The 21469-nt window shown below is 45.1% G+C and overlaps 8 protein-coding genes across 8 annotated transcripts; 5 read left to right on the forward strand and 3 right to left on the reverse strand.

Moving 5' to 3' along the window:
* Positions 1-780: 780 nt before the first annotated feature.
* PSV08DRAFT_252452 (Alpha/Beta hydrolase protein) lies at positions 781-1313 on the forward strand (the record flags this gene model as incomplete). The annotated part of the gene is made up of 2 exons (XM_014217133.1): positions 781-886; positions 943-1313. The coding sequence occupies 2 exons, from the start codon at positions 781-783 to the stop codon at positions 1311-1313; spliced, it is 477 nt and encodes a 158-aa protein (XP_014072608.1).
* Positions 1314-2228: 915 nt separating this feature from the next.
* PSV08DRAFT_232561 (uncharacterized protein) lies at positions 2229-2912 on the forward strand. The gene is made up of 2 exons (XM_014217132.2): positions 2229-2412; positions 2498-2912. Exons 1-2 carry the CDS (start codon positions 2276-2278, stop codon positions 2679-2681), a joined length of 321 nt encoding a protein of 106 aa, XP_014072607.1. The 5' UTR covers positions 2229-2275; the 3' UTR covers positions 2682-2912.
* A 768-nt stretch (positions 2913-3680) lies between these two features.
* On the reverse strand, positions 3681-4357 carry PSV08DRAFT_375078 (uncharacterized protein; the record flags this gene model as incomplete). Its single annotated transcript, XM_066093300.1, has 2 exons — positions 3681-3843; positions 3873-4357. The coding sequence occupies 2 exons, from the start codon at positions 4355-4357 to the stop codon at positions 3681-3683; spliced, it is 648 nt and encodes a 215-aa protein (XP_065948052.1).
* A 2392-nt stretch (positions 4358-6749) lies between these two features.
* Positions 6750-8655, forward strand: PSV08DRAFT_190174 (glycoside hydrolase; the record flags this gene model as incomplete). The annotated part of the gene is made up of 2 exons (XM_014217130.1): positions 6750-7539; positions 7586-8655. The coding sequence occupies 2 exons, from the start codon at positions 6750-6752 to the stop codon at positions 8653-8655; spliced, it is 1860 nt and encodes a 619-aa protein (XP_014072605.1).
* Positions 8656-10805: 2150 nt separating this feature from the next.
* PSV08DRAFT_252456 (glycosyl hydrolase family 3 C-terminal domain-containing protein) lies at positions 10806-11513 on the reverse strand (the record flags this gene model as incomplete). Its single annotated transcript, XM_014217129.1, has 2 exons — positions 10806-11104; positions 11222-11513. 2 exons carry the CDS (start codon positions 11511-11513, stop codon positions 10806-10808), a joined length of 591 nt encoding a protein of 196 aa, XP_014072604.1.
* A 4189-nt stretch (positions 11514-15702) lies between these two features.
* PSV08DRAFT_211830 (uncharacterized protein) lies at positions 15703-16431 on the forward strand. Its single transcript, XM_014217128.2, has 2 exons — positions 15703-16092; positions 16148-16431. The coding sequence occupies exons 1-2, from the start codon at positions 15767-15769 to the stop codon at positions 16266-16268; spliced, it is 447 nt and encodes a 148-aa protein (XP_014072603.1). The 5' UTR covers positions 15703-15766; the 3' UTR covers positions 16269-16431.
* A 2254-nt stretch (positions 16432-18685) lies between these two features.
* On the reverse strand, positions 18686-19279 carry PSV08DRAFT_232564 (uncharacterized protein). Its single transcript, XM_014217127.1, has 4 exons — positions 19177-19279; positions 19007-19125; positions 18889-18956; positions 18686-18839 (listed from the first exon to the last, which is right to left on the reverse strand). The coding sequence occupies exons 1-4, from the start codon at positions 19212-19214 to the stop codon at positions 18702-18704; spliced, it is 363 nt and encodes a 120-aa protein (XP_014072602.1). The 5' UTR covers positions 19215-19279; the 3' UTR covers positions 18686-18701.
* Positions 19280-20361: 1082 nt separating this feature from the next.
* Positions 20362-20969, forward strand: PSV08DRAFT_405884 (uncharacterized protein; the record flags this gene model as incomplete). Its single annotated transcript, XM_014217126.2, has 2 exons — positions 20362-20915; positions 20962-20969. Exons 1-2 carry the CDS (start codon positions 20417-20419, stop codon positions 20967-20969), a joined length of 507 nt encoding a protein of 168 aa, XP_014072601.2. The 5' UTR covers positions 20362-20416.
* Between the last annotated feature and the right edge of the window lie 500 nt (positions 20970-21469).

The raw sequence follows: 21469 nt of genomic DNA on the forward strand, positions 1-21469 counted from the left end.
CTCTCTTACCTATTTTCCTACGTATTTACTATAATAGTATTACTATTAGGCGGCATTTTATTACTAAGCTTTTTCTCTTAGTAAGCTATAGGGTAGTTTATATGTTTTTATTTTCGTGAGTAAGACGTGTTTAAATTAGCTACTTTACTAGCTTCTAGCTCTATAGCGCGTAGGCTACACGACTTAGTACTAGTTATAATTGATTTCTTGTGATGGATTTGTATATATTGAGCTAAAATTACACCTATTCTGGAAAACTCGAAGTTGGTGTGTTGTGATTGGTCTGCTTAGATGACGCAAGAATACGAAATACACCTTTGCTTCCTGGAAGTGTATGATGCTCTCCTTCGAGCTGATCCAACATGTATGTCGTTCTTGACGCTGGTGGGATCGTCGAGATTGAGATGCTCATTCTGAATGTGTTCAATCTGGTGTACAACAGACGAAAAAAGGTTACGGCAACGTTGTGAATGTTTGGTGTGAGAAATACAGTGGTTGGGTCAGGGTATAGAACACGTATATGCCTCTTTGCAAGACGTCTACGTGTGATTGCTGCCCGAAGTCTTGTGTTAGATAATCCCCTGGGTCTCAGCTACCAGGATCCAGTGGATCAATCCCGAGGTGGCGGAAATGCCAGAACCAGATTTTGCGGGATATCCGCTAGCGTAGACTCTGATAGTATCAGAGATGGTTTATTCCACGCGCACTCGAGGTTCTGTTTACATCAGTAAAATTACTCGTGCGTAAAATTTCGAATATCTCACTATAGTTACGACCAGCATGTCTACCTTCCCCGTGGTCTACAAAGTGTTGGATGAACAAGCGATCGATGCCGATGTCTATTTGCCGTTCGCGGAACAGAAGAGGTCATCCCCAGCTCCAATCTGTACGTGATTTGAGCTCTATCAAAACTCCCAGTGATTAATTTGTTGACATATCTAGTGATCGATATTCATTGTGGAGTTTTCATGCCCGGCTCGAGCAAAATGGTGAACCGAGATGAGATAGAGGACTGCTTATATCGAGGCTGGGTGGTAGCTGCCCCCAATCATCGGCTCTGTCCACAAGTGACTGTCCTTAGAGGGCCAATGCAAGATTGCCGTGACCTTTTAGCGTGGATTCATAAGGGCGGCCTCGAACAGTCCATCTCCTTAGAACATCAACAGCTCCAGCTAGACTTGGAATATGTGTTTGCCTTTGGCCCTTCTTCAGGAGGCACACTGGCATTAAGCTTGGTAGAATACTTCTACATAGATACAGTGGGACCCTATGATGCTGACTGCTACAGGGGTGTGGCATACCTCGACCGGTAACTGGCATTTTTAACATGTACGGACTGTGTGGTGGGTGAAGTATAGCAGATATTTGGGAAGTCGCTCCTATGCTTTCACGCTTGTCACACTCTTCAGCATCATTTAAATTAGTGTTTCTAGGAATTCCGCCACACACAAGAAGTTCATAAAAACCAGAGGAACAGAGTGCGACACGACTAGTCCGAATATAGAGATTACGAGTACCTTCACCTTCACCTATTTTTGTTAGGTCATGCAGATATCAAGCTGAATAATAGAGCTTAGTAAGGTATATCTAGGGAGTTAGAACTTATAGATTTCTCTATGATGTATATTATACGGACGTTGCCCTCTTATATGTACTATTCGGCTTAGGTCGTAACTTCTACCTAAGGGCTACTCGTAACCTTGTGCACCAGTACAATACAATCTACGAATCGTGGATATCTTAGCTCAATCAGAGGTTGGGCTGCTTTCTATGCATTATTTCACGTAGCGTTGCTGTTGACTAAAACTCTGAAAATGTGTGTTTTTATGCACATGTTCGCACAGCTGTAGTGCATCTTACGGCGCCCAGACCCATAGTACGTGATGCTCTGTACGTAGTAATCAGCCAAAACCTTTTTTCGCCTATTATTGTAGTCCTGCATACTCACTTGCTCCACACTAGTCCTGCGCTAGCTCTTACCTCTGAATCAGGAAGGTTACCTTACTATCAAATGCCCGATGAAGTTAGCGTGATTCATTTAAGACGAAATCATGTGGTGTTAGTCTGCTCAGTAAGCCAGCGCAATTATTATGCAATATTAAGTCAGCCTTTTTTGGGATGAGGGCATTGCTGATTTTGGAAGTTGTGGTCAGCGCTGATCTAATTGTTCTTACAGCGACTATTTCAAGATGAGATATAAAGGTTCAATGCATTGCGCTCGACAAGTCACATCGAACAACAGCAGAATCAAGCATAACCATCAGCCTCTTCCAAAATGCATTTCACCAATATCTTTCTTGTGGCGGCTACGACCATTGGTCTGGCTGCTGCTGGCCAAATCAACTTTTACTCCGACAGAAATTGTCAGAACTACATTGGTGAAGCTCACCCTGGCATTGGCCAAATCACAGGGTAAGCAACCCGGCTTGCCTTTTTTCCAAGATTGGATCTACTTCCAACTGGAATTCGACATTTTCATGCTAAATTCACTCGCTAGTGGCCCTGCAGGCGGGTTTTCGGCTCTTTGGGTTAACGGTGATCTGTGGTCTTGCACGCAGAGCTGCGGACCGTACTGGATCTGTGGAGACTCGGGCTGTGGAAACAAAGTCTCTGTAGCGACAGGAAAGTGCGTTAGCTTTAGCACGGGCGTTTGGGGTGTGAATAGGTGTCAATTCTGTTGAACTCACGAGGCGAGGAGAGGTTGCATTGGGTTGTTTGATAAAACAAGGAAAGCATTAAAGATACTGTGGATAAAAGCACTCAAGAAGATTTCTAATAGAAAAAGTAGAAATCTTCTCAATTTTGTATCTCCAAGTGGCGCGACTCTATCCTGTAGCATTGCGGACTTCCTTAACTCAGGCACTACGTGCTCCAACGTCTGGGAATTCCAAAAGTTAGCAGAATTGCTGGTTTGCCCCTTGCATTTGATTTATAGCCATGGTGCTTGCGTTAAAATCTTGAAACGAATGTTGGATATATTCACCGAAATCTATAGCTTAGAATTGGCAGGAAGCCATTAGATTGAACCTGGAAATTTTCCATTTTCAAGTTTCCGTATACGACAACCGCTACAATGTCCTTTCTCAACTGGACCCAGATGTTTATACGCATTGTGGCACTTGCCTTAATAGTCTCCAAGCACGATAAATACTAGAAAATCCGGGTTGATTCCTGCCGACTAGGTTGAGATTGAGGAGTGAAGGCAAGCAAAGGGCAATTGATAAGGAGTTTAAAGTTGCTGAGGCTTCGCGTTCAGTTGTAATCAGAACATTAAAGTGGATAACAACAGTTGAATGCAATCTACAAGCCGAATCTTCAAGCCCTTGTGGATAGTAGCACATATTTGCCCATTAGGTTTCTTTGTCTTCTTTGTCCTGTAGTACATGTATTATTATCAATGCTCCGCCAAATTGAGCACTGACAAACTTACCTTCACACACCTCAGACGATGTCCGACTTTTCTTAGCAAAGATTCGGAAAACCATATTCTCCTGTTAATTTAAGTGCAGGGCCCTCGTGCGGTGTATATGGGAAAATTGCGGCTGCTAAGACCTACGCGCTGATGCAACGTCCGTGCACCTGGCTCTCATCGAGGTCCTCTGCCAAGCGGTTTGTAGTCTGTTACACCAAATACAACATGATATGCTTGTGATTTGGATGCGCTATCTTCTGTGTAGACTCTAGACTTTTGGAGCCAAAGCAATGCAGCTCAAACGAACATCGTCTTCCCCACCATCCGCATTCATCTTGATGATCCTTTTGATGCCAAGTTCAAGTGCTCGCGGGCTGAGAACATCCTCGTCATTAGCCAGACTTCCTCTTTCTAGGGGCCCTTTCTTGATCCTTCAAGCTCCCAGAGTTTCCCTCCACACTTGACGAAACTCACGAAATGACCACCACCACGCTCAATTGCTGGATGCGAATAGCTGTCACCAGCCTGCTCAACTGACTTGTGAGCGTGTTCAAATGGCTCGCAGTTATATAGCATCTCGGCGCGTCGAGTTATATCTAGGGGGATAGCAACGCTTCGTATAGCTGCTAGATCAGAACCAGGCTCAATAAAATCAGCAGCTGGACCATTGATGACACTATGAAGCAAAACAATCGAGCCGCATGCATGTCCAATCGTTTGCTTGAACCAGATAACTGGCTCGTCTGGTCCGGAGCCGGTGTACCAATCTTTTTCGGCATCTTCGGCGTTGCGAGCCTGGTTCCAGGCCGGGGTAAGTGGAATTACGGCAAGCAGAGCTAAAGCGGGTCGCGGTATATGCACCATAAGTTCAGGTTCATCTATTGAATAGATGTCGTAGAACTGAAGTTCAGACGATAAACCTAACTTGGTTGCTAGTTGGTTCATTACATCTGGGTTGTTCTCTGGAATCGGAGATAAGTTATTGGTCGATGATAAGTAATCTATAAGGATTTAAATCTTGTACCGAGCATTACCCATGTCTTTTGTTCCATTGTAGAGCGTTGATCAATTGCGTAATCTAGGAACTCGAAAGGTTTGCAGGAAGGTGATGCTTGATTAATAGTAGTACGGAGATCTTGTTTCTATGGTAGTCAGATTTGCCTCTTTTCTCGAAAGAGCGGCGGGAAGACGTGTAGTACGGTGAGATTGTTAGGGGAAACACCTAATAGTTGTGCTTACGCTAAGTTTACGGCAATGGATCGGCGGCTTCGGTAGCTCCCGCGACTGGTGGAGCAAAGTAGTATTAGATTCCTAGGCTCGTATTGTGTGACTGCTAACTTCCTTTGCTTGATACCGCGTACAGGGCTATACCATGGGCAAATGTAGTTGAAGCTTGGTGCGCATTGTCTCTCAGCTCTGCTGAGCCGCTAGCATTACTACGTCACTAGTCGATGCGTGCATGTGATAAACTTCCAGATACCTCGTTACCCCACTGTGGCTTTCATCTCAATATTGTTGAGAAGCTCATCTTCCAGTGCCATCCAAAACCCCGAAGGACGATGATCTTAGTGATTCACAACATCCTTGTATCATGTTGCTTCCGTTGTGTTAGGATCTGGAAGGGACGACCTACGATAGTGGATTGTTTCAGCAGCCCAGTGGCATTTTCGCATCGAGGCATCGAGTTTCAACTGTCCACTGACACTAGCAGTGCTGGAGGTCAATGCAAAGCTCTCGGTACACGTGTTGTCACACAGCAGTACAAACAATACCATCTACTATTATTTACAGGAGCAATTGATAGCGTATTTTTCTAAAAAAGAAAAGAAAAGAAAGAAGGGAGGGCAAGGCGAAAATGAGAAGTACCGATATACAAGATGACTCTCAGCACCGCCACAATTTCACAAAAGCCAGTGCTCTGCACGTAAAAATTACTATGCGAATATCTTAGCTATCTCTTTACTAGAATTTCCAACTTATGCATGAGACAAATGACGACGAATCCTGTCGCCCTTTCGCATTCAACATGTTCTTCAGATGTGTTTCGATGCCTAAACTTTATCCAAGTGCATATATTTTTTATCGAGAAGATTTCAAAGGACTCGAGATCGATGCAAGCAAAGGAATAGTTGACATGGGTTGACCAACTGTGGGAGGAAGGAACCATGGTCCATGCAGGCTTGGCGGTGGAGCAAAATCTTCGCCAATCTCGATTTCCCAGCATGGACTTACTTTTTCGGCTTCGTACACTAGGGATTGTGAATTATTGGGGCACTAAGAATGCTGACGAAGAGCACGTGACACCTGGTCGGAGCGGCGCAGAAGCGGGTGCGGGTGGTTCCTGACACGACCCAGTTATTAGCAACATCGCTTGCTGTTTGTTTCGTAAGACCTGCACGCAAACGGCGCATGGGGGGGCTGCAGATGAGGGCATGGCCTATACAGGTAAGTTGATTTGCCATTGAAATTATTTCTTTTTCATGACCAAATCTGACTATGGACAAGCAACGGTCATCATTGAGCGCCTGCTTTACGCTGCCAACCCCTCTTGCCCACAGGGACTTGTGAGCACTGGCTATCCCCAAGAGCCCCACAGTGTTAAGCGGACAATGCAATACCTCCTCGAGCGAGTACTGTCATGAGGTAGCTGCAGACTGGATGGAAGAAGACAGGCCGTATATCATGGAACAGGAATGAGTCTCATGCCAGCTGAACATTCAGGCTAAGCAACTCTCGTCGACATCCCACTACTTATGACGAGCAGGCTACCTCTGACTACGTATCCATTACGTCCGGCTGTGCCGTCATCAAGTACATCTATGCGAAGTTACCGATGCCCAATGCGGAAGTAATGGAAAGACCTCTGGGGCTCTGGCTCCGGTGATTGCTGTTCGACAAGTGGGTTTTGTGCCGTCACTGCTGCCCACTGCGATGCGCAACAGGGTTATCAAGCAGCATTTAGTTGCAGCTCCACATGCTCTTGAGTTTATAAACAAATTGAGCGTTCTTAAATACTGGTACTTATAATAAACCCTGTAATATGTTGAAGTCAAACCCGGATGCGATGCACGCTACGGCTAATTTCCGAAATACGAAGCACGCATGACCACTCAGTGTGAACATGCGGGGAACCTGTCAAAACACCTACCTAAGCAAGCAAACATGCGAACATCTCAGCGGGGGTCACCTATTGAATCGAGGATGCCTCGGCCGAGTAGCCGAAGAGATCTACAGATCTACAAACATGTGACGAATGTAAATTGTACAAGTATGGAGCAGTTAAAGGCATTATCGAAGTCGCCATTTGAGAGTTGAAATTCACACTATCAAGACCAGGATGTCGCGTTACTTGTCGATTTATCGCTTCGGCATAGTTGTACTTCTTCTTCCCCACCTAGGGGTCCTCGCTGCACCACCAGGATACGATGCAGCCTCTCAATTGGAAACACGAGCAACCCCTACTAGTATTAGTATTGACGCCGCTACGTTGACTTCCAAATGGCTTGAGGGCTCAGATAAAGTTCAGATCATCGAAATGGTTCTGACCAATCATGACGCAGTAGAATCCTTCACCAAAGCAGAGAACCTCACCATTACAGCCTCCTCTTCGTCTTTTGATCTTGTCCAGGCCGCCAGAATTACACGGCTTATGGCTGGACAGCAAGTTGTCGCGCAAATTGGCGTCAAGAACAAAGTAGGAGTTGCGCCTGGAGATCCATGTTCAGGAACTGTAACTGCCAACTGGATTGGTGGAAAAACAACTTCCACGACCGTGACTGGATCTTGCGGTTTTGGCGATTATACTGCAACCAAGGCCAGCCTCAACAAGCACTGGACTCCAGATTGGTATAACAATGCTAAGTTCGGCATCTTTATTCATTGGGGTGTCTTCTCTGTTCCGGCGTTTGGCAATGTAGGCGATAAGGAAGATTACGCTGAATGGTATTGGATGCGCATGACACAGCCAAACTATAAGTCTCAGACGTACCAGTATCATAGAGAGACCTATGGTGAGAACTTCAACTACGATGATTTCATTCCTTCCTTCACTGGAGATAAATTCAACGCGAAAGAATGGGTGGATCTCATTGCAGAGGCTGGAGCAAAGTATCTTGTTCCTGTAACAAGTGAGTTGATGCTGAGAGTAGAAAAAACAAGGCTTATAATTTCTAGAACACCATGAAGGCTTTGCAATATTCGATGTGCCCACGTCGACCAGTCTGCGATCTTCTGTAAAACTTGGACCTAAGCGTGACTTCCTGGCAGAACTCATGAATGCGGCAAAAACATATCATCCAGATATCAGACGCGGAACATATTTCTCTATGCCCGAGTGGTTCAATCCAGACTACTCAAAATATGCTACCGATTGCTGTGGTGGATTCCCTGGTGGGCCCCCGAAGAACCCTTACACTGGTGTCGAGGTACCCTACACCGGCCATGTACCTGTATCCGACTACGTAACAGACCTGCAGCTACCCCAGATGGAGACGCTTGCCTACGACTCACGGTATGAGACGGAAATAATGTGGTGTGATATTGGAGGTGCCAACAATGCCACTATCATGTTGTCCAAATGGCTGAACTGGGCGCGGGATCAGGGCCGCCAAGTTACATACAACAACCGCTGCGGATACGGCTCTACGGACCATAGTGACGCCAGCGGTGGCGACTTCACAACACCCGAATACGTCACAAACGGCAACACAGTTGTAAGCAAGTGGGAGACGAACCGTGGTATGGATCCATTCTCGTTCGGATACAACAAAGACACGCCCGATACTGGATACCTAACTGGAATCGACATTGTCAAGACACTCGTCGATGTTGTATCCAAGAACGGCAATTTCTTACTTGACATTGGCCCGATGGCGAATGGCACAATCCCGCAGATCATGCAGAAAGGGCTGAAGGATGCGGGCAAGTGGATCAAGGAACGTGGCGAATCCATCTACGATACGCGCTTCTGGCAAACTACAAGTGGACAGGGAAATTTTCGATACACGATTAGTGATTCTGCCTTTTACATTCACGTTTTGGAGAAGCCGAACTTGACGCTACTAATCCCGGATGCGATCCCGTTTTTAAATGGTGATAGTGTACAGGTATTGGGAGGTAATATGTCGGGCACTGAGGTAACAGCCACAAAGAACGAGGATGGAACGGTAGCCCTTCGACTGGATGATGAAATCTTGTTGTCGGATAGATATGTTTGGACTTTCAAGGTGGTTTATCAATCATAGATTGAAGATGAGTAGCGTTATTGTTTTTTCAATGGCTTATATCATTATACAAGTGGTAGGTAGAGAATGATGTCTGGAATTGATCTGTGCTGCATCATGCTTAAAGTCAAAGAGCGGAGATGCATTTCTATCTAGGCTAAATGTCGCAATGATATTTTGGGGTTGAAACACGACTAGCCAACTCCGGGTGTTTGTATCATGATGAGTACTTAAAAGGAGATATGAACGAAACTGCGATTCGGTTGTTCAGCTATTAAGAGACTGAATTTGTGGGTGGGTGGTCTTTTCTATGAAGGCGGGATAGTCACAGGTCGAGTCGATCGGATTACTTACCCTTTAGTAGTGCATGACTCGCTATATCTCTGCCTGATATTTCGTGTAAGGGCGGGGAGAATCTGGCCTGCTACTCGCGGTACCATTCAAAAGGGCTGAGGCTTTTCCGAAGCATCTATACACCTCCTACAGGTGCGTGACAAATAACCACCGTTACATTGTACCATTTTCATAAATGGAAAGCATATCGTGCAATTGTTGGTATGATTTCATAAAGTCTTAGACCAAGATCTAGTTGTGTCGCATTGATTGCATTTTTCACCATGTCCTTTTCCTTCCGCCGTTGCGGCATCTATTCCTTTCACGAAGTTTTAGGGATAGACACGGACAGGATTCGCTCGTACTGGGAGTTGCATTCTGAAGACGAGAACTCAACACAGACTGCATACCCAGCTGAATTGTCAAATTACAGAAACTTTTGGCTCATTGCTTTCGGACTCTGGCCAGATTGCTGGCGACCAGCAACGCAATATTCTATGTGCGCCCGAGGGCGGCTACCGCTCAACAGCACTTCGTCATTGGCGCGTAACCGTCTGGGGCCAAAACGGCAACGAGTGGCAAAGTCTCACCGGGAATCTTTTACCGCTTATCCGCACTCAGATTGCCTATTGCCACCCTACAGCGTGAGCCAGACACATGCCGCACAGCAGTTTGATCTTTTTGTACATATTTTGAAGACTAGCGAAACAGCTCGAAAGGTTTCCGGATATAAGATAATGGCTATAGGCCTATATATCTACGAAGAGTGCTGAATCTAGCTAAAAGGCTCAATAGAGCTATCGTCTTTGCCTCTGGACTGGGCAATTTTAATTTGATTTGTAACGGTGATCTCGCCTGATTGAATAGAAATTTTATTGCGTCAGTATGGACAAACTACCATAGGACTCTGTAGTTTGTAGCATATAATGTGTCGAACGTCTTAAATCAGGCTGAGAATGTGCTAGGAGCTCATGTCGAGAATTGCTTCTATGCTCGAGATCGGGGGAACGACCGGTGATTTCGACTGAGTCACGAAGACAATACATACCCAAGATATAGGAACGAGCTGTGCTTCTTCAATACGCTACACTTGTTCTTTGAAGATGGTACGTGCGATAACATCACAACTGAACCTGATCAGAAGGTGAAGAAGAGCGCGACAACGTTGGAGAACATCTATTCGTCTGAAACAAGGACTTCCGCGATGTTCCTGTAGGATGGGATATGCCAGAATACCGCGAAGACGATCAGTGGAGGTACTTATTCCAGTAAGCAGAAGGCTTCGAAGGCTCCATGCATTCAGCCTCGCAGCTTCACATTCTTTCGAGGAAGCTATAAATGAGTCCAAAGTCTGCCTTCACTAACCTCAAAGCTCCTTCTTTGATCTCCTATCTCAACAACATATGACCCTGGCTTTATTGTCCACCCTCTTCCTACCTCATCCCAGTAGCGACAGGCCATGTCTAGCCTGATCTTGATAATGACAGTCAGTTCTTCTCCAGATGCCAACAATCTAGTCTTGATGAACCCTTTGAGTTTCATCTCTGGTCTCCAAGTGATCGTGTTGGAAGGAGGTGTGATCTACACTTGCACGACATCCTTGGATACCATTTTCCCAGTGTTTTTCACAGAAACAGAGCACTTGTATTCAAGATCTTGTGTGCTATCATCAACGGACACCTCAACTCCTCTGTACACAAAAGATGTGTACGTCAACCCGTACCCAAACGGAAACCTCACCTTGCCTTTCATTTCAGCTACCTGATGCCCACCACTAACTACCTCAGCATATTCAACTCTGACAGTCCTATCTCCGTGCCGTCGAGGTGGAAAATTAGTTACAGTGGGCGCCCCGGATAGAGTCTTGAACATGCCGTTGCGAGCTTGCCGCTTGGAGAAACACGCCCTGTCAACATATCTGCTGCAGCATGTGCACCTTCTTGACCTGGGAAGTGCGCTGGGAGAACAGCATCGACGTGATCAGCCACTGCACTAATATCGATTGGATTGTCAGCATGAAGGACCAAAACGGACTTGCGAGAGGCAGCTGCTACAGCTCGTATCATTCGGGTCTGATAAGCTGGAAGTTCGATAAACTCAAGATCGAATCCTTCAGACTCGCACTCCTCATTATAATCTGAGTAAACTATGCTTAACTCACTGTTCTATGCAACTGCAACGACCCTTTGAATAGTGTCTTGTTAGGAATAGGCGTCCTCAAAACAGAGTGCAGCCGCATAGGGCGTTGGCTCACCCATGCTAAGCCTTTCCGATCCTTGAATAATAAGCTCAAATTTGTACGTAGTTTGCGCCTGCATTGAAACCTGTTTCCGGACCTCGAGGAGAACATGGTTGAAAATGAATTGATGCGTTGTTGTGGGAATGGCGGGACCTGAGGAGATCTCTTTATCGTCCATCATTAACGAAAAGGATCCGGCGCAACGCACAGCCAAAGTGTAGTGTCCCACCTTCGCAGGTATCAGAGTAGTAAAAACTCCAACGTAAGATCCAGTCACTTTGAGACCTGGTTTGAAGTCGCCCAACATCGAGACTTATCGCTCTTCGCCAGATTGGGATAAGATGGGTTCTTATAGTGAATCATGTTGTAGTGAGCTATGTTGATGCCAGGTGTGCCATTCTTTGCCCGAGTTTGTTCCTTGGATATCACAAGGATGATACGTCGAGTCCGGACACCATAAGCAAAATTGATTTGTTTCAAAGTTTTGCAATGAACATCAAGCGGCGATTGTCCGTCCTACAAATTACAAGAAGCACTTCCTCCATCAATGCACGCAGGATCTTTTGCGAACTCGCCGACGAGTGCGACCGTGCTGCTGGTTATAGCCGGCAGCGTATCATTATCGTTTTTTAGTAGCACCATGCCGTTCCATGCAATCGAGCGAGCGAGATCACTGATTGCTCCTGAAATCACTGACCGCTCTGGCTCCTCGCCATAACAAGCCTTGGTGCGGCCTCGTGATTCAAGCATTTTGAGGGCGCGAGCGTACATGTCTGCTTAGAAACCTCACCGGCTTTTACTTTCCCAATCAGTCGCCCACCACGGAGTACCTAGAAAGGCATTTCAAGATCAAGACCTACTTTGATAGATGCAACAGTATCGTGTACCACAGACCAGCCGGACATGACGATGTCTTTGTAGTTCCAGTCACCGAGCAAAACATCTTAGTAAAGTTCGGTATGCTCGCTGCAAGGTCCTGTCTACCTTCATTGTTATAACTGCTACTATTAGTGTTTGGATGACAGAGAAGTGTTGCAATTTTCTTACGCTGAAATAACGCCTTCGCGGTCACAGTTTCTCAAAATATACTGCCATGCTGCTAGGTAAATACCTCTCAGTGGCTTGCCGTTGACCTTTTCCTTCACGCCGTAGAAATGACTTAGCGTTTCTGCATCATTTGCTACAAAATGCTTAGGACATGCGCCCACACAACCTCACTGTCTCCCGTTGACAATGGCGCTTAAAAGAATGCTTGATATCAACCGATCTTTAGAGAAACACTGAAGATTTCTTCCTGCACGAGGGTTGCGGTGAATGTTGATTGTCGATCCCCGTACGACTTGGGCACTTTTCATTCTTGCTTGTCACGCTAGCTCTTTATCTAGTCGGCCTAACGGCTCCTTATTCCATGTAGATGCATATCAAGTTGTGTTGGGGAAAGATGCTGTTGTGGTAGCAGCCTCAAGTCCGCTTGGTCTGATCCAACACGTTGAATCAGCAGCGCGAAGGGGAGGTATGCCCAGACGTGCGACACCGGCTGCCGTGGAGAAGTCACGAACCGAAAGTAGTGTGAATTTCTCCTCCAATATCAGCCCAAGAAGCAAGCTTGGGAAATGAATGGTTGATTGGAACATGACGCGCGGGGCATATTGCGTGGGGCCATCGCCGCGCCGCCAGAAAAGGCAGTCCGAATGAACCACCACTCCCTTATCCTAGCCACGATGATAAATTCGTCAAATTCAGCTTTAGAGAACATTGCATGATCAATTCTAGCTGTCAGCAAGTATGTTTGAAAGCTAGCACATGATTTGAGAATTCAGACATCGATATAGTCTACTTATGGGAATATAACACATGTGGCGCACCAGAACTCTGCGAGTAAGCCAATCAATCACACCCCCCCCCCCCCCCCTGAAAAGCTCCTGCGATCTGGTTTCCATTAACGGCTGAATGGTTATACCATAATCGCCACCGTCAGGTGTCCGTAATACGGTGTGAATTGAAATTATGCAGGAGTTTTGTCATTCAAAACACACCCGAATGATGCTCAAACTCAACAACCATGACTGGGTTTGATGACCGATAGTAAAAGCCGTCTTCATTGCTGTACCCACCAATCCGAGAAAACCATGTTTTGTGGTACCAAATTTCCGCTTGCTTTAAGCGCAACTCACGGGCGCCATTTGGAAGGTAGAGTGTGAACTCTTATATTGTCGCGGCGATAAGCGGCTGAGCGGAGAAGCTCATGTCACTGACCTAACCCCCTAGTATGGCACAACTCTGTTATCTTGATAGGCACCACACAAGTGTCGCGGGTCGTCATGTTTCTAACGCCCGGATAGCATTGATGAATCATGAAGTACCCCGCAAGTCTGCGCATTTGCGTGTAATTGCAATAGAAGTGATTGCCCGAGCTGCAGGCCAAGGCGTCCCTCTTCTTACAAGATGCGCGTGCCTATATAGGGGTCGTGCGGGTTGTCGATGATGTTCGATTCAGCTCTAGTAAAACAATGAGATATAACTATCTGGTTCCGATATAGGAATTTTTTAGAAAAAGGTGACGACCGTAGAATAAGAAATAATAAGGTGAAGGAGGCGAAGGTTTTCAAAAGAGTGCCAGGGTTTACGAGAAATCGGTACAGATGCGTGGTGCATTTACGAGACGACGGAGGAACCCGGTAATGCGCATTGCTTCAAGAGTTTTCTGATAACTTTTAGACGACAGTGCATGCTCCAGTAACTTCCATGAAGTGTTACGTAGGCCCAGAGCCTCCTCGTCTAACTGGATATCTTTGTACCTCATTGGAAACTTGGGATTTACCTACGATCTCAACTCGGTTATAGCGACATGATGAGTGGTACGCTTTTTTTCGAGATTCATTCAACAAGGAGAGCAGCTTTTGAGCAAAAACTCCTATCTCGGCAACCGCAACACTCTCGTCTTTGACCGGAAGGAGACAAGATCGAACCATGCCATCATTCGTTTACCCTCGGAACGGCTCTAGAAAAACTGCCTCTAATGTCGCCATAGGTTATATAGCAAGTGGTTATACATTGCGCTTGAAGATAAGTACGTACTTGTGTGCATCTTGCTTTTGTAGAGTTGTGAGATGTGATTGCGTGAATTCCGGTAAAATTTCCGAAACGACTTACCATTCTCTGCCATCACTGGATTGTACAATGTGTGATCGAATCTATTCCAGATGTACATGTCGCCGTTGCGGCACATACGATAGTTCTTTTGTCCTGAGGTATACTAACTGCCGAGTAAAATCGAATGATTTCACTTTCGTTCACCGACGCCGGCTTTTCCGCAACAACAAGGAATAGTTGATCTAGGGTTTCGCCCGGACCATCTAGCAAGCTACAATACCTGAGTACTGCTCCGTGATTCAGCACATGAACTTAAGTAGAAAGAAATTTTTTAAAATCGTTGCGCATAAGTTTTTACAAAGCGTTAAGCCGGGTATCTTCGCTACTCATCAGAATGGCGGTTTCATCGTTCACGCGACTAGTAGGCATCGTGCTAATTTCCGTACGTCAAGAGCATGCATCGGGGAGTCAGAACTAGATACTATCGATGTCGGAGTCACTATTCAAGAAGGCCTATCAGTGTCGACCTTCCTACGGTCAGGGACATCGGTGCTATCCTCACTCAATAAACACACAACCTATTGACTCTGCGCAAGATCACAATGGTCTCTACGTCAGCAACTGCTATTTTAAGTGCCCAGACTGACGTAGTAGGTATAGTGGACAAGACATACCCTGCGAATGCTCTATTGGCAATGTCACATGACTATCCGCAAGGACCACTGGCGTGACGTGACGTGAGCCGATTGGTGGCTTCAAACGGGCGGATGTGGCGTGCAGCCCACGCAGGGTCTATGCATGCAGTAAGTACAAGTAATACGGCCATAGCTCGATAGCCTTATATTTTTGGAAAATGACTAGTATGAAAAAGATCCCAGTATCCTACGCTCCGTGACAGAGATTGTGGGCGCGTTGGGGTGTCGGTGCTCATTAGTGTGAGCGCATTGGCCTAGTCTCGTATTCGTATAAAGTGGTAAGTTTCACATGTCCGAGTGGATCCACAAAACGGAATTGTGAAGACATACTATGTAAGGGATTGGCTGTAACAGACACCATATTATCGAAAAGTGCGATACTAGCTCACCAAACCAATATTCCTGATCTGGGATGGAGTAACTTTAACCATAGGCACAAAGGCGCACAGGCGCACAGGCGCACGTGCTTTTGCAGTTTCGAACCCACTACTTATTAGGTTCGGAGCTTTTCCCACTTGGCTGGGGTGTGTCCGCTTCTGGAAGAAACTTTGCTAGGATGCCGTCATATCTCGTATCCCCCACCCTGGAATGTTGCAATGTCTGGTGACGTAGAGTGGTGATACTATGTTAAGCCTTTAAAGACATGAAGTGATGTACATAAATACAGCTTTCGGATCCTCCCCAAGTTCATGCTCACCCAGCACTTTCCAGCAACTCATTAACAACATCCAATACCACCCAAATACCAACTCTTCAACCTCAAACTGTCACCATGAAATTCTTTACCGCTGCTGCTTTCTTCGTTGGTGCTGCCGTTGCGCTTCCAGCCGCCTCCGAGTGCGGCGAGATGGTCACCATCACCGACTACTCCCTACGCTGGAACTTTAACGAGGTCGAGTCTGTTAGCTTTAAGCTCAGCGGCAACGACGCCACCGACCTCGAATGCACAAGCCCCAGTGGGGCCATTCAGGAAATTCCCAGCCCTGTCTACTCCTGCGGTGATAGCAAGTACAGTTTTGGTCTCCAGCCCGTACAATCTGGCTTCGACACGAACAACCCCCAATACAACCTCGCTGTTTACCACGAGACCGGACCTGCGTAAGTTTCCTCAACTCCCTATCGCGCATAAGGATGAAACCTAACTGCTATACAGCGTCGGTCTGTACGCCCAGACTCAGGTTCCTACCTACTGCCGAGCCGGTGGCCTTAGCACTAGCGACCGCATTTGCGATCAGATCCCAGCTACCTGGCCCTTTAACCTTAATTGCTCCTAGACTAGTACTTCTAAATATTACTCTAACGATCAAGTAAAGCGTTCATATTACTTGCATATTACGGCCTCTATAGATAGACATTTAAAGCAGATATCTATAACTATCGAATAATACTATTCTATTTAAGAGATTATTCTAGAATCTTAACATAAGAATATTGTAACGACTTGTATTATTGAAGAGGTGAAACTAATTAGCAGTATATAGTAAAGAGGTCTTAAAGTAAGTGTATAGAAGTATCTACTATAAAAAAAAGAAAGATAAAGGCAAAGTTATTATCTATGTCATAGGGTGGAGCTGTAAACCCTAGAGAATCAATAAGAACGTAGATACGTAAGCTTAATTATAAGCTACGCAGAGGAAAAAGAAGCCTTTTTTTCCTATACCTACCTTTCAGCTAAGTAGTAGGCGCGTGTAGATCGACCTTTTAACACTGCAGTTTTAATCTTTGTTATCTCAGCTTCCTTCCTAGCCTACTAAGCTTTCCTTAGATAGTTACGTGCCGTCACAAATAAATAGTGGGTGTCAGAGGAGAGTTAGTAAACAGCACTAACTAGATAGGCAACAGCATAGCTAACGATGCGCTTTTTAGCAGTGGAGGCTAATATACTAGGAGAGCGAGAGCTGTAGAGCAGACGCACATTGCACTTATCTATATTCAAGAACACTAGGGGCAATACGAAGGTCTGGAAGGGAAAGCGTCCCGTTACACCGTGCGTCCTAGTACGCGTAGATCGACATTACAACGTTTCCAGGTTAAATGCTGAATGACGGTGGAACTAAGCTGTTGCCAGCAGAGCAACGTTTTGAGTTTCTAGTTTACTAAGTCTCGGGGCATACATTTCGTTCGACGTGAGTAATAGACCAACACAGGTTAAGTTAAAATAATAACCGAAGTTCTAGTTTGTAGACTTTTACGGAATAGAAGATTAAACTTATGTTATATTTATGACAAAAGTAACCAATTATCTACTTTTTCAATTAGAATTCCTACCTATCCCCTAGGAACGTTGTGCCAACTGCCTCGTTTGCGTTGTATAGATCTGTCTGTCTGGACATCTTTCGGATGGAGTATGAATTACGGGTGCTTGATGAGAAATAGGATTCTGTGATTGACCCGAGATCCCATTGAGGATCGATAGTTTTCCAATTCATACGTGAATCATCTACCTAATAGCACTCTTATAAGCACTTTCATTCGAGTGTAACAGCTTTGCCTATAAGCTAGCTATCATATTCTCTAAAAGGAAATACTCTCGATAATGCGCCTATCCTAATTGAGGAACCTATCGAGGCTAGTTTACTACATAGTTGCATAATGCCAGTGCGACGACCGCGCAATTGAACTGGGTTCCATGATATCGAGTCAGCATGGACACAACTTATAGATAAATTGAACGACACTAAGCTATCGCAACGCTTCGCAAAAGTCCATATCAAGCGCATTAAGAAAGTGACGGCGGATTAGAAGACAAAACGGTTGGGGCCTCTCCGCCCATAAAACGCTGAATTAACGTCCTAGATAGCTGCAGCGCCTTGTAAAGTGAGATTCACATCTTATTTAAGATCGCGAAGAGCAAATTATATTTAACATTTAGTAAAGGGCTATGAGTGATCTTGTGGCGACATCAGGATAGGGTAGGTGTTTTGATGAGGGCTTGGCAAGATTGGCTCGCGAACCTATGGGGTATGTTACCCCCACCTTCCGTTTCCATACCTCTTCCTTAAACGATCCCTGGCAAATCCCGGGCAACAACTGTTAATACACGGTCCATTTAAGAACCCGTCATCTCCATAGATGAAGCACATGCATAGGAAGGCACAAGGTGCACATGGCATGCATAATATCCCAAGTGCTGTTTTACTACAGTCTTTGACTTTTGAGGTCGGGGTCGAGGTTTTCGTGCTGTTTTGGCTGCCACTGTTCTTGTTGTTGTCTTGCGTGGCATATTGCATAGTGTCCTGAAGGCGGGCTGGCTCACCCTTGTCTGTTGGTAGTGGTGGTTGTGGTGTAGACTGGGTGGATGACGAAGGCATGGTGTGGCGTACTTGGGTAGTATTGATACTAGAGATGATTGACAATAGGTGATAGTATAGAGACAGCCTATACTTTGTAAACTTTGACCTCGAGAATTAAGGATGGATTCTGAAAAAGACAGCGTTAGTATTTGATATAGGATGGTGGGGTAAAATTACATAAGAGCAGGAAACCTGGTAAGGCCACCCGTACGTCATTTATGCAGCTAAGCAATATACTAGAGGGATAATAGTACAAAGAGGATAGGGCTATCCTCCTAAAGTGATAGGCATAATTATATATCTTTATGCATGGACTACAGCTTTGTTAAGCTGATTAATCGATTTTCCGAAAGTCCGAAGGGCAAACCCCTCTCGTCTTAGGGTGCCTCCTGGGTTGCAGGGATTAACATTAATCTAGCCCGTACATATGAGTGTCAAGTCACCGTTGGACTGAGTGGCCCCACAATCAAAGCAAGTACTATCGCCAGCACCACTCCTGGAGCAGAGATCATAGAATGCGGGTCCGTCAATCTTTCCATTTGGATTCTTCAGCTACAGTGCGTTAGTAAGAGGCTTAAAGGTCTTAACATCGTAAACTTACATATCTTCCCGAGAATTTAGGACCCCAGCCATTGGGCGCAGGAATCCAGAGTTCATTATCACCTTGACCTATTATACTTAGCTTTGGTCCCTATGAGTGTAAATCGTTGGAGGTATACCATATACGTAGGGATTGGAGCAGTCTGCTGCGATTCGATCTACAACTGAGAAGTATACCTGCCCGTTACTGCTATATTGGCATGCGCAATAATCATATTGTTTGGCGACCACGACAGACCTGCGATGATGAGTAAAAAAAAAAATAGACATTGAATAAGGTTCATAATACCAAAGGACAGGGAGTACGAGAGTGCTGTATAAGTACATAGCTAGATTTGATAGTAATAGATAAGGGGGGTGAGCAAAGCAGATATTTGAGTGTTTTTCCACTTGACAATTGAGGAGGCAAAGTTCTAGTTATATAGAATCCCGTTCAGCCTAGTTGGAAGAGGTTTCTAGATGCCTTTCATGGTCTAGTTCGATAAAATTAAGTTTAGTAAGATTTTTCCGTCAACTAGTGCTTATCTCTATGATGCTAATTATTAATGAAAGATTTCATTCGCGACCATAACACACTGAATTCGGTGACATTATGGACGTCCCTGCATCTGGCACGTTCGCGAATCAATCTGCTAATTAAATTCATTGCTCCAAACTCTAATCTTTACTAAGCTGACGTACGTGGCTAGTAACAGAAGTAATGAGAAAAATTCTCTCCTTGACAGGGGACTGAGGGTTGAAAGCCAACCGATGTTCACATCAGAAGGCAATGATTACCGCGGGGCGCTGACTGCGTGACTGACATCACGCCAAGACCCTAACCCGATGCCACTCTGGGCATGTGAGGACATGACCTCACAGGAGCAGGGAGGAGTTAGTGACTTTAGGATGAAGGAGTGATGCTAGGACCTTAGGCAACGGGTATAAAGAATGGACAGATATGGTTATTACTCTCGTTATGGTCCACTATTATAAGTCCTCCTCTCATATAGATTGATATTTAGTCATTTCTTCATTATTTAGAATCAACTCCTTTTCGGCTAAATCCTCTAACTGGTTTCCACGGTACTTCTAGGTAATCGCACGGATTACTGCTTCCAGCTATCTCGCCCTGACCCGGACCAAGACCAGAGAAGTATAGCCTAATCCCGTGCAATAGTTAGTTCAAATTAGTCCGAGCGCTCCTATAATATTACCCACAATTTTTTTTTAAAAAAAAAACTTTGGTAGTTAATACCTCGACAAGCTGGCAAATAGGGTTTATTCGCACGAGCAAGGGCCATGCGCGAATAAAGTCCTATTCTAGTACGTTGAGTGATTATGCTAATATAATTACCCGAACCTCCATCGTAAAGATAACGTAAGACTATTAACAAGCTTTTTATATTAACATTTAACTATAGCAAAAAAATAGTAGAGAAGCTATTAATCATGAGATCTATATATACTATATTTCTCCCTCCTGAAGTTATTTATCAACAAAATATATATTTCTCTGGATTTACTCATCGTCTATCTTACCGTTTCAAATGTTTTGGTTTCTACTCTTTCTCCTTTCACTGGCGTCTTGTTCGCCTGTTAAGGTGGACCTGGCTAAGCGCGGCAATCTCGCATGCACTGCCTTTCCATCTACTTCGGCTGATTTACCTGTCTTTCAGCTTGATCTCAGAGAAACAATTGAGCGAAACGCCTTTGAATATGGTCATACACCAACACTTCAGGAACTTCCTCTTACTACATGGGCCGGCTCCGGTCCTGGTCATCATGTAACCTTTAGAGCCTGGAGAACGTTTGGTCAAGGAGGAACCTTCTGGGTATACCTAGAAGTTCAGGTTACTGCTCCGCTTGATTTATTCATCAACTTTGGCGCCCAGTCTCAAAGGCAGGGTTCTGATCCTGGATTATCGCGAATTGATAACGGAATCGCGCAAGGATCAGGTTCTAGTACCTTTCCGCGAAGAACCACCTTCGCAATTAACATTGGAACGATTCATCAGAATATCGATTATACTGCTGCTGGAAATTGGCGTAAGGTTCCCATAATCTTTTTAAGACCATACTAAAATAACGATAGGCCGATGAATTGTACATCTTATAACTATCAAAAGAGATAGATGGGTGTCATGGCGCTGAACGACGCGGTCAGCGTGCGTGTGTGCTGGTTAACTGAGCACGCGTATTGTACAAAATCGCCACGATACCCATTCCCCCGTCGTTCATTGAGCTATGTCCTGTCGACATACGCTATACTACCTGTAGCAGTAGCCCTGCCTCATCAATCTTTAGCAATCCATCTTGTACTCGTGCCTGTATCTCTATAAGACTATAATTACTATTTATAGTCACGTGGTTACCTACTAACTAATAATACTGTATTCAAACTTAGTCCTATTATGATATAAAACACAATGAGCCATGTTTTTTATACACTCAACTACCTACATATTTCTTATATCCTTATTACTTTTAGTCCTATCCTCCTTGGCTTCCTATATTGGCGAGAGTTTTGGGAAGACGTTGGCCTCCCTTCCTACAGTGGCCTCCTGGAAGTCCTATCTTGGCTGGATGTCAAGTCACGTGAT

Source organism: Bipolaris maydis, assembly GCF_028858645.1.
Source record: "Bipolaris maydis strain C4 unplaced genomic scaffold PSV08scaffold_17, whole genome shotgun sequence".
Classification (NCBI taxonomy): Eukaryota; Fungi; Ascomycota; class Dothideomycetes; order Pleosporales; family Pleosporaceae; genus Bipolaris; species Bipolaris maydis.

Coding starts and splice junctions, on each gene's coding strand:
- PSV08DRAFT_232561 (XM_014217132.2), top strand. CDS start 2,276: ATGCATTTCACCAATATCTTTCTTGTGGCGGCTACGACCATTGGTCTG. Junction 2,413..2,497: donor GGCATTGGCCAAATCACAGG/GTAAGCAACCCG, acceptor TTCACTCGCTAG/TGGCCCTGCAGGCGGGTTTT.
- PSV08DRAFT_211830 (XM_014217128.2), top strand. CDS start 15,767: ATGAAATTCTTTACCGCTGCTGCTTTCTTCGTTGGTGCTGCCGTTGCG. Junction 16,093..16,147: donor TACCACGAGACCGGACCTGC/GTAAGTTTCCTC, acceptor ACTGCTATACAG/CGTCGGTCTGTACGCCCAGA.
- PSV08DRAFT_232564 (XM_014217127.1), bottom strand. CDS start 19,214: ATGTACTTATACAGCACTCTCGTACTCCCTGTCCTTTG. Junction 19,126..19,176: donor CTCGTACTCCCTGTCCTTTG/GTATTATGAACC, acceptor TCATCATCGCAG/GTCTGTCGTGGTCGCCAAAC. Junction 18,957..19,006: donor CTCCAATCCCTACGTATATG/GTATACCTCCAA, acceptor TAAGTATAATAG/GTCAAGGTGATAATGAACTC.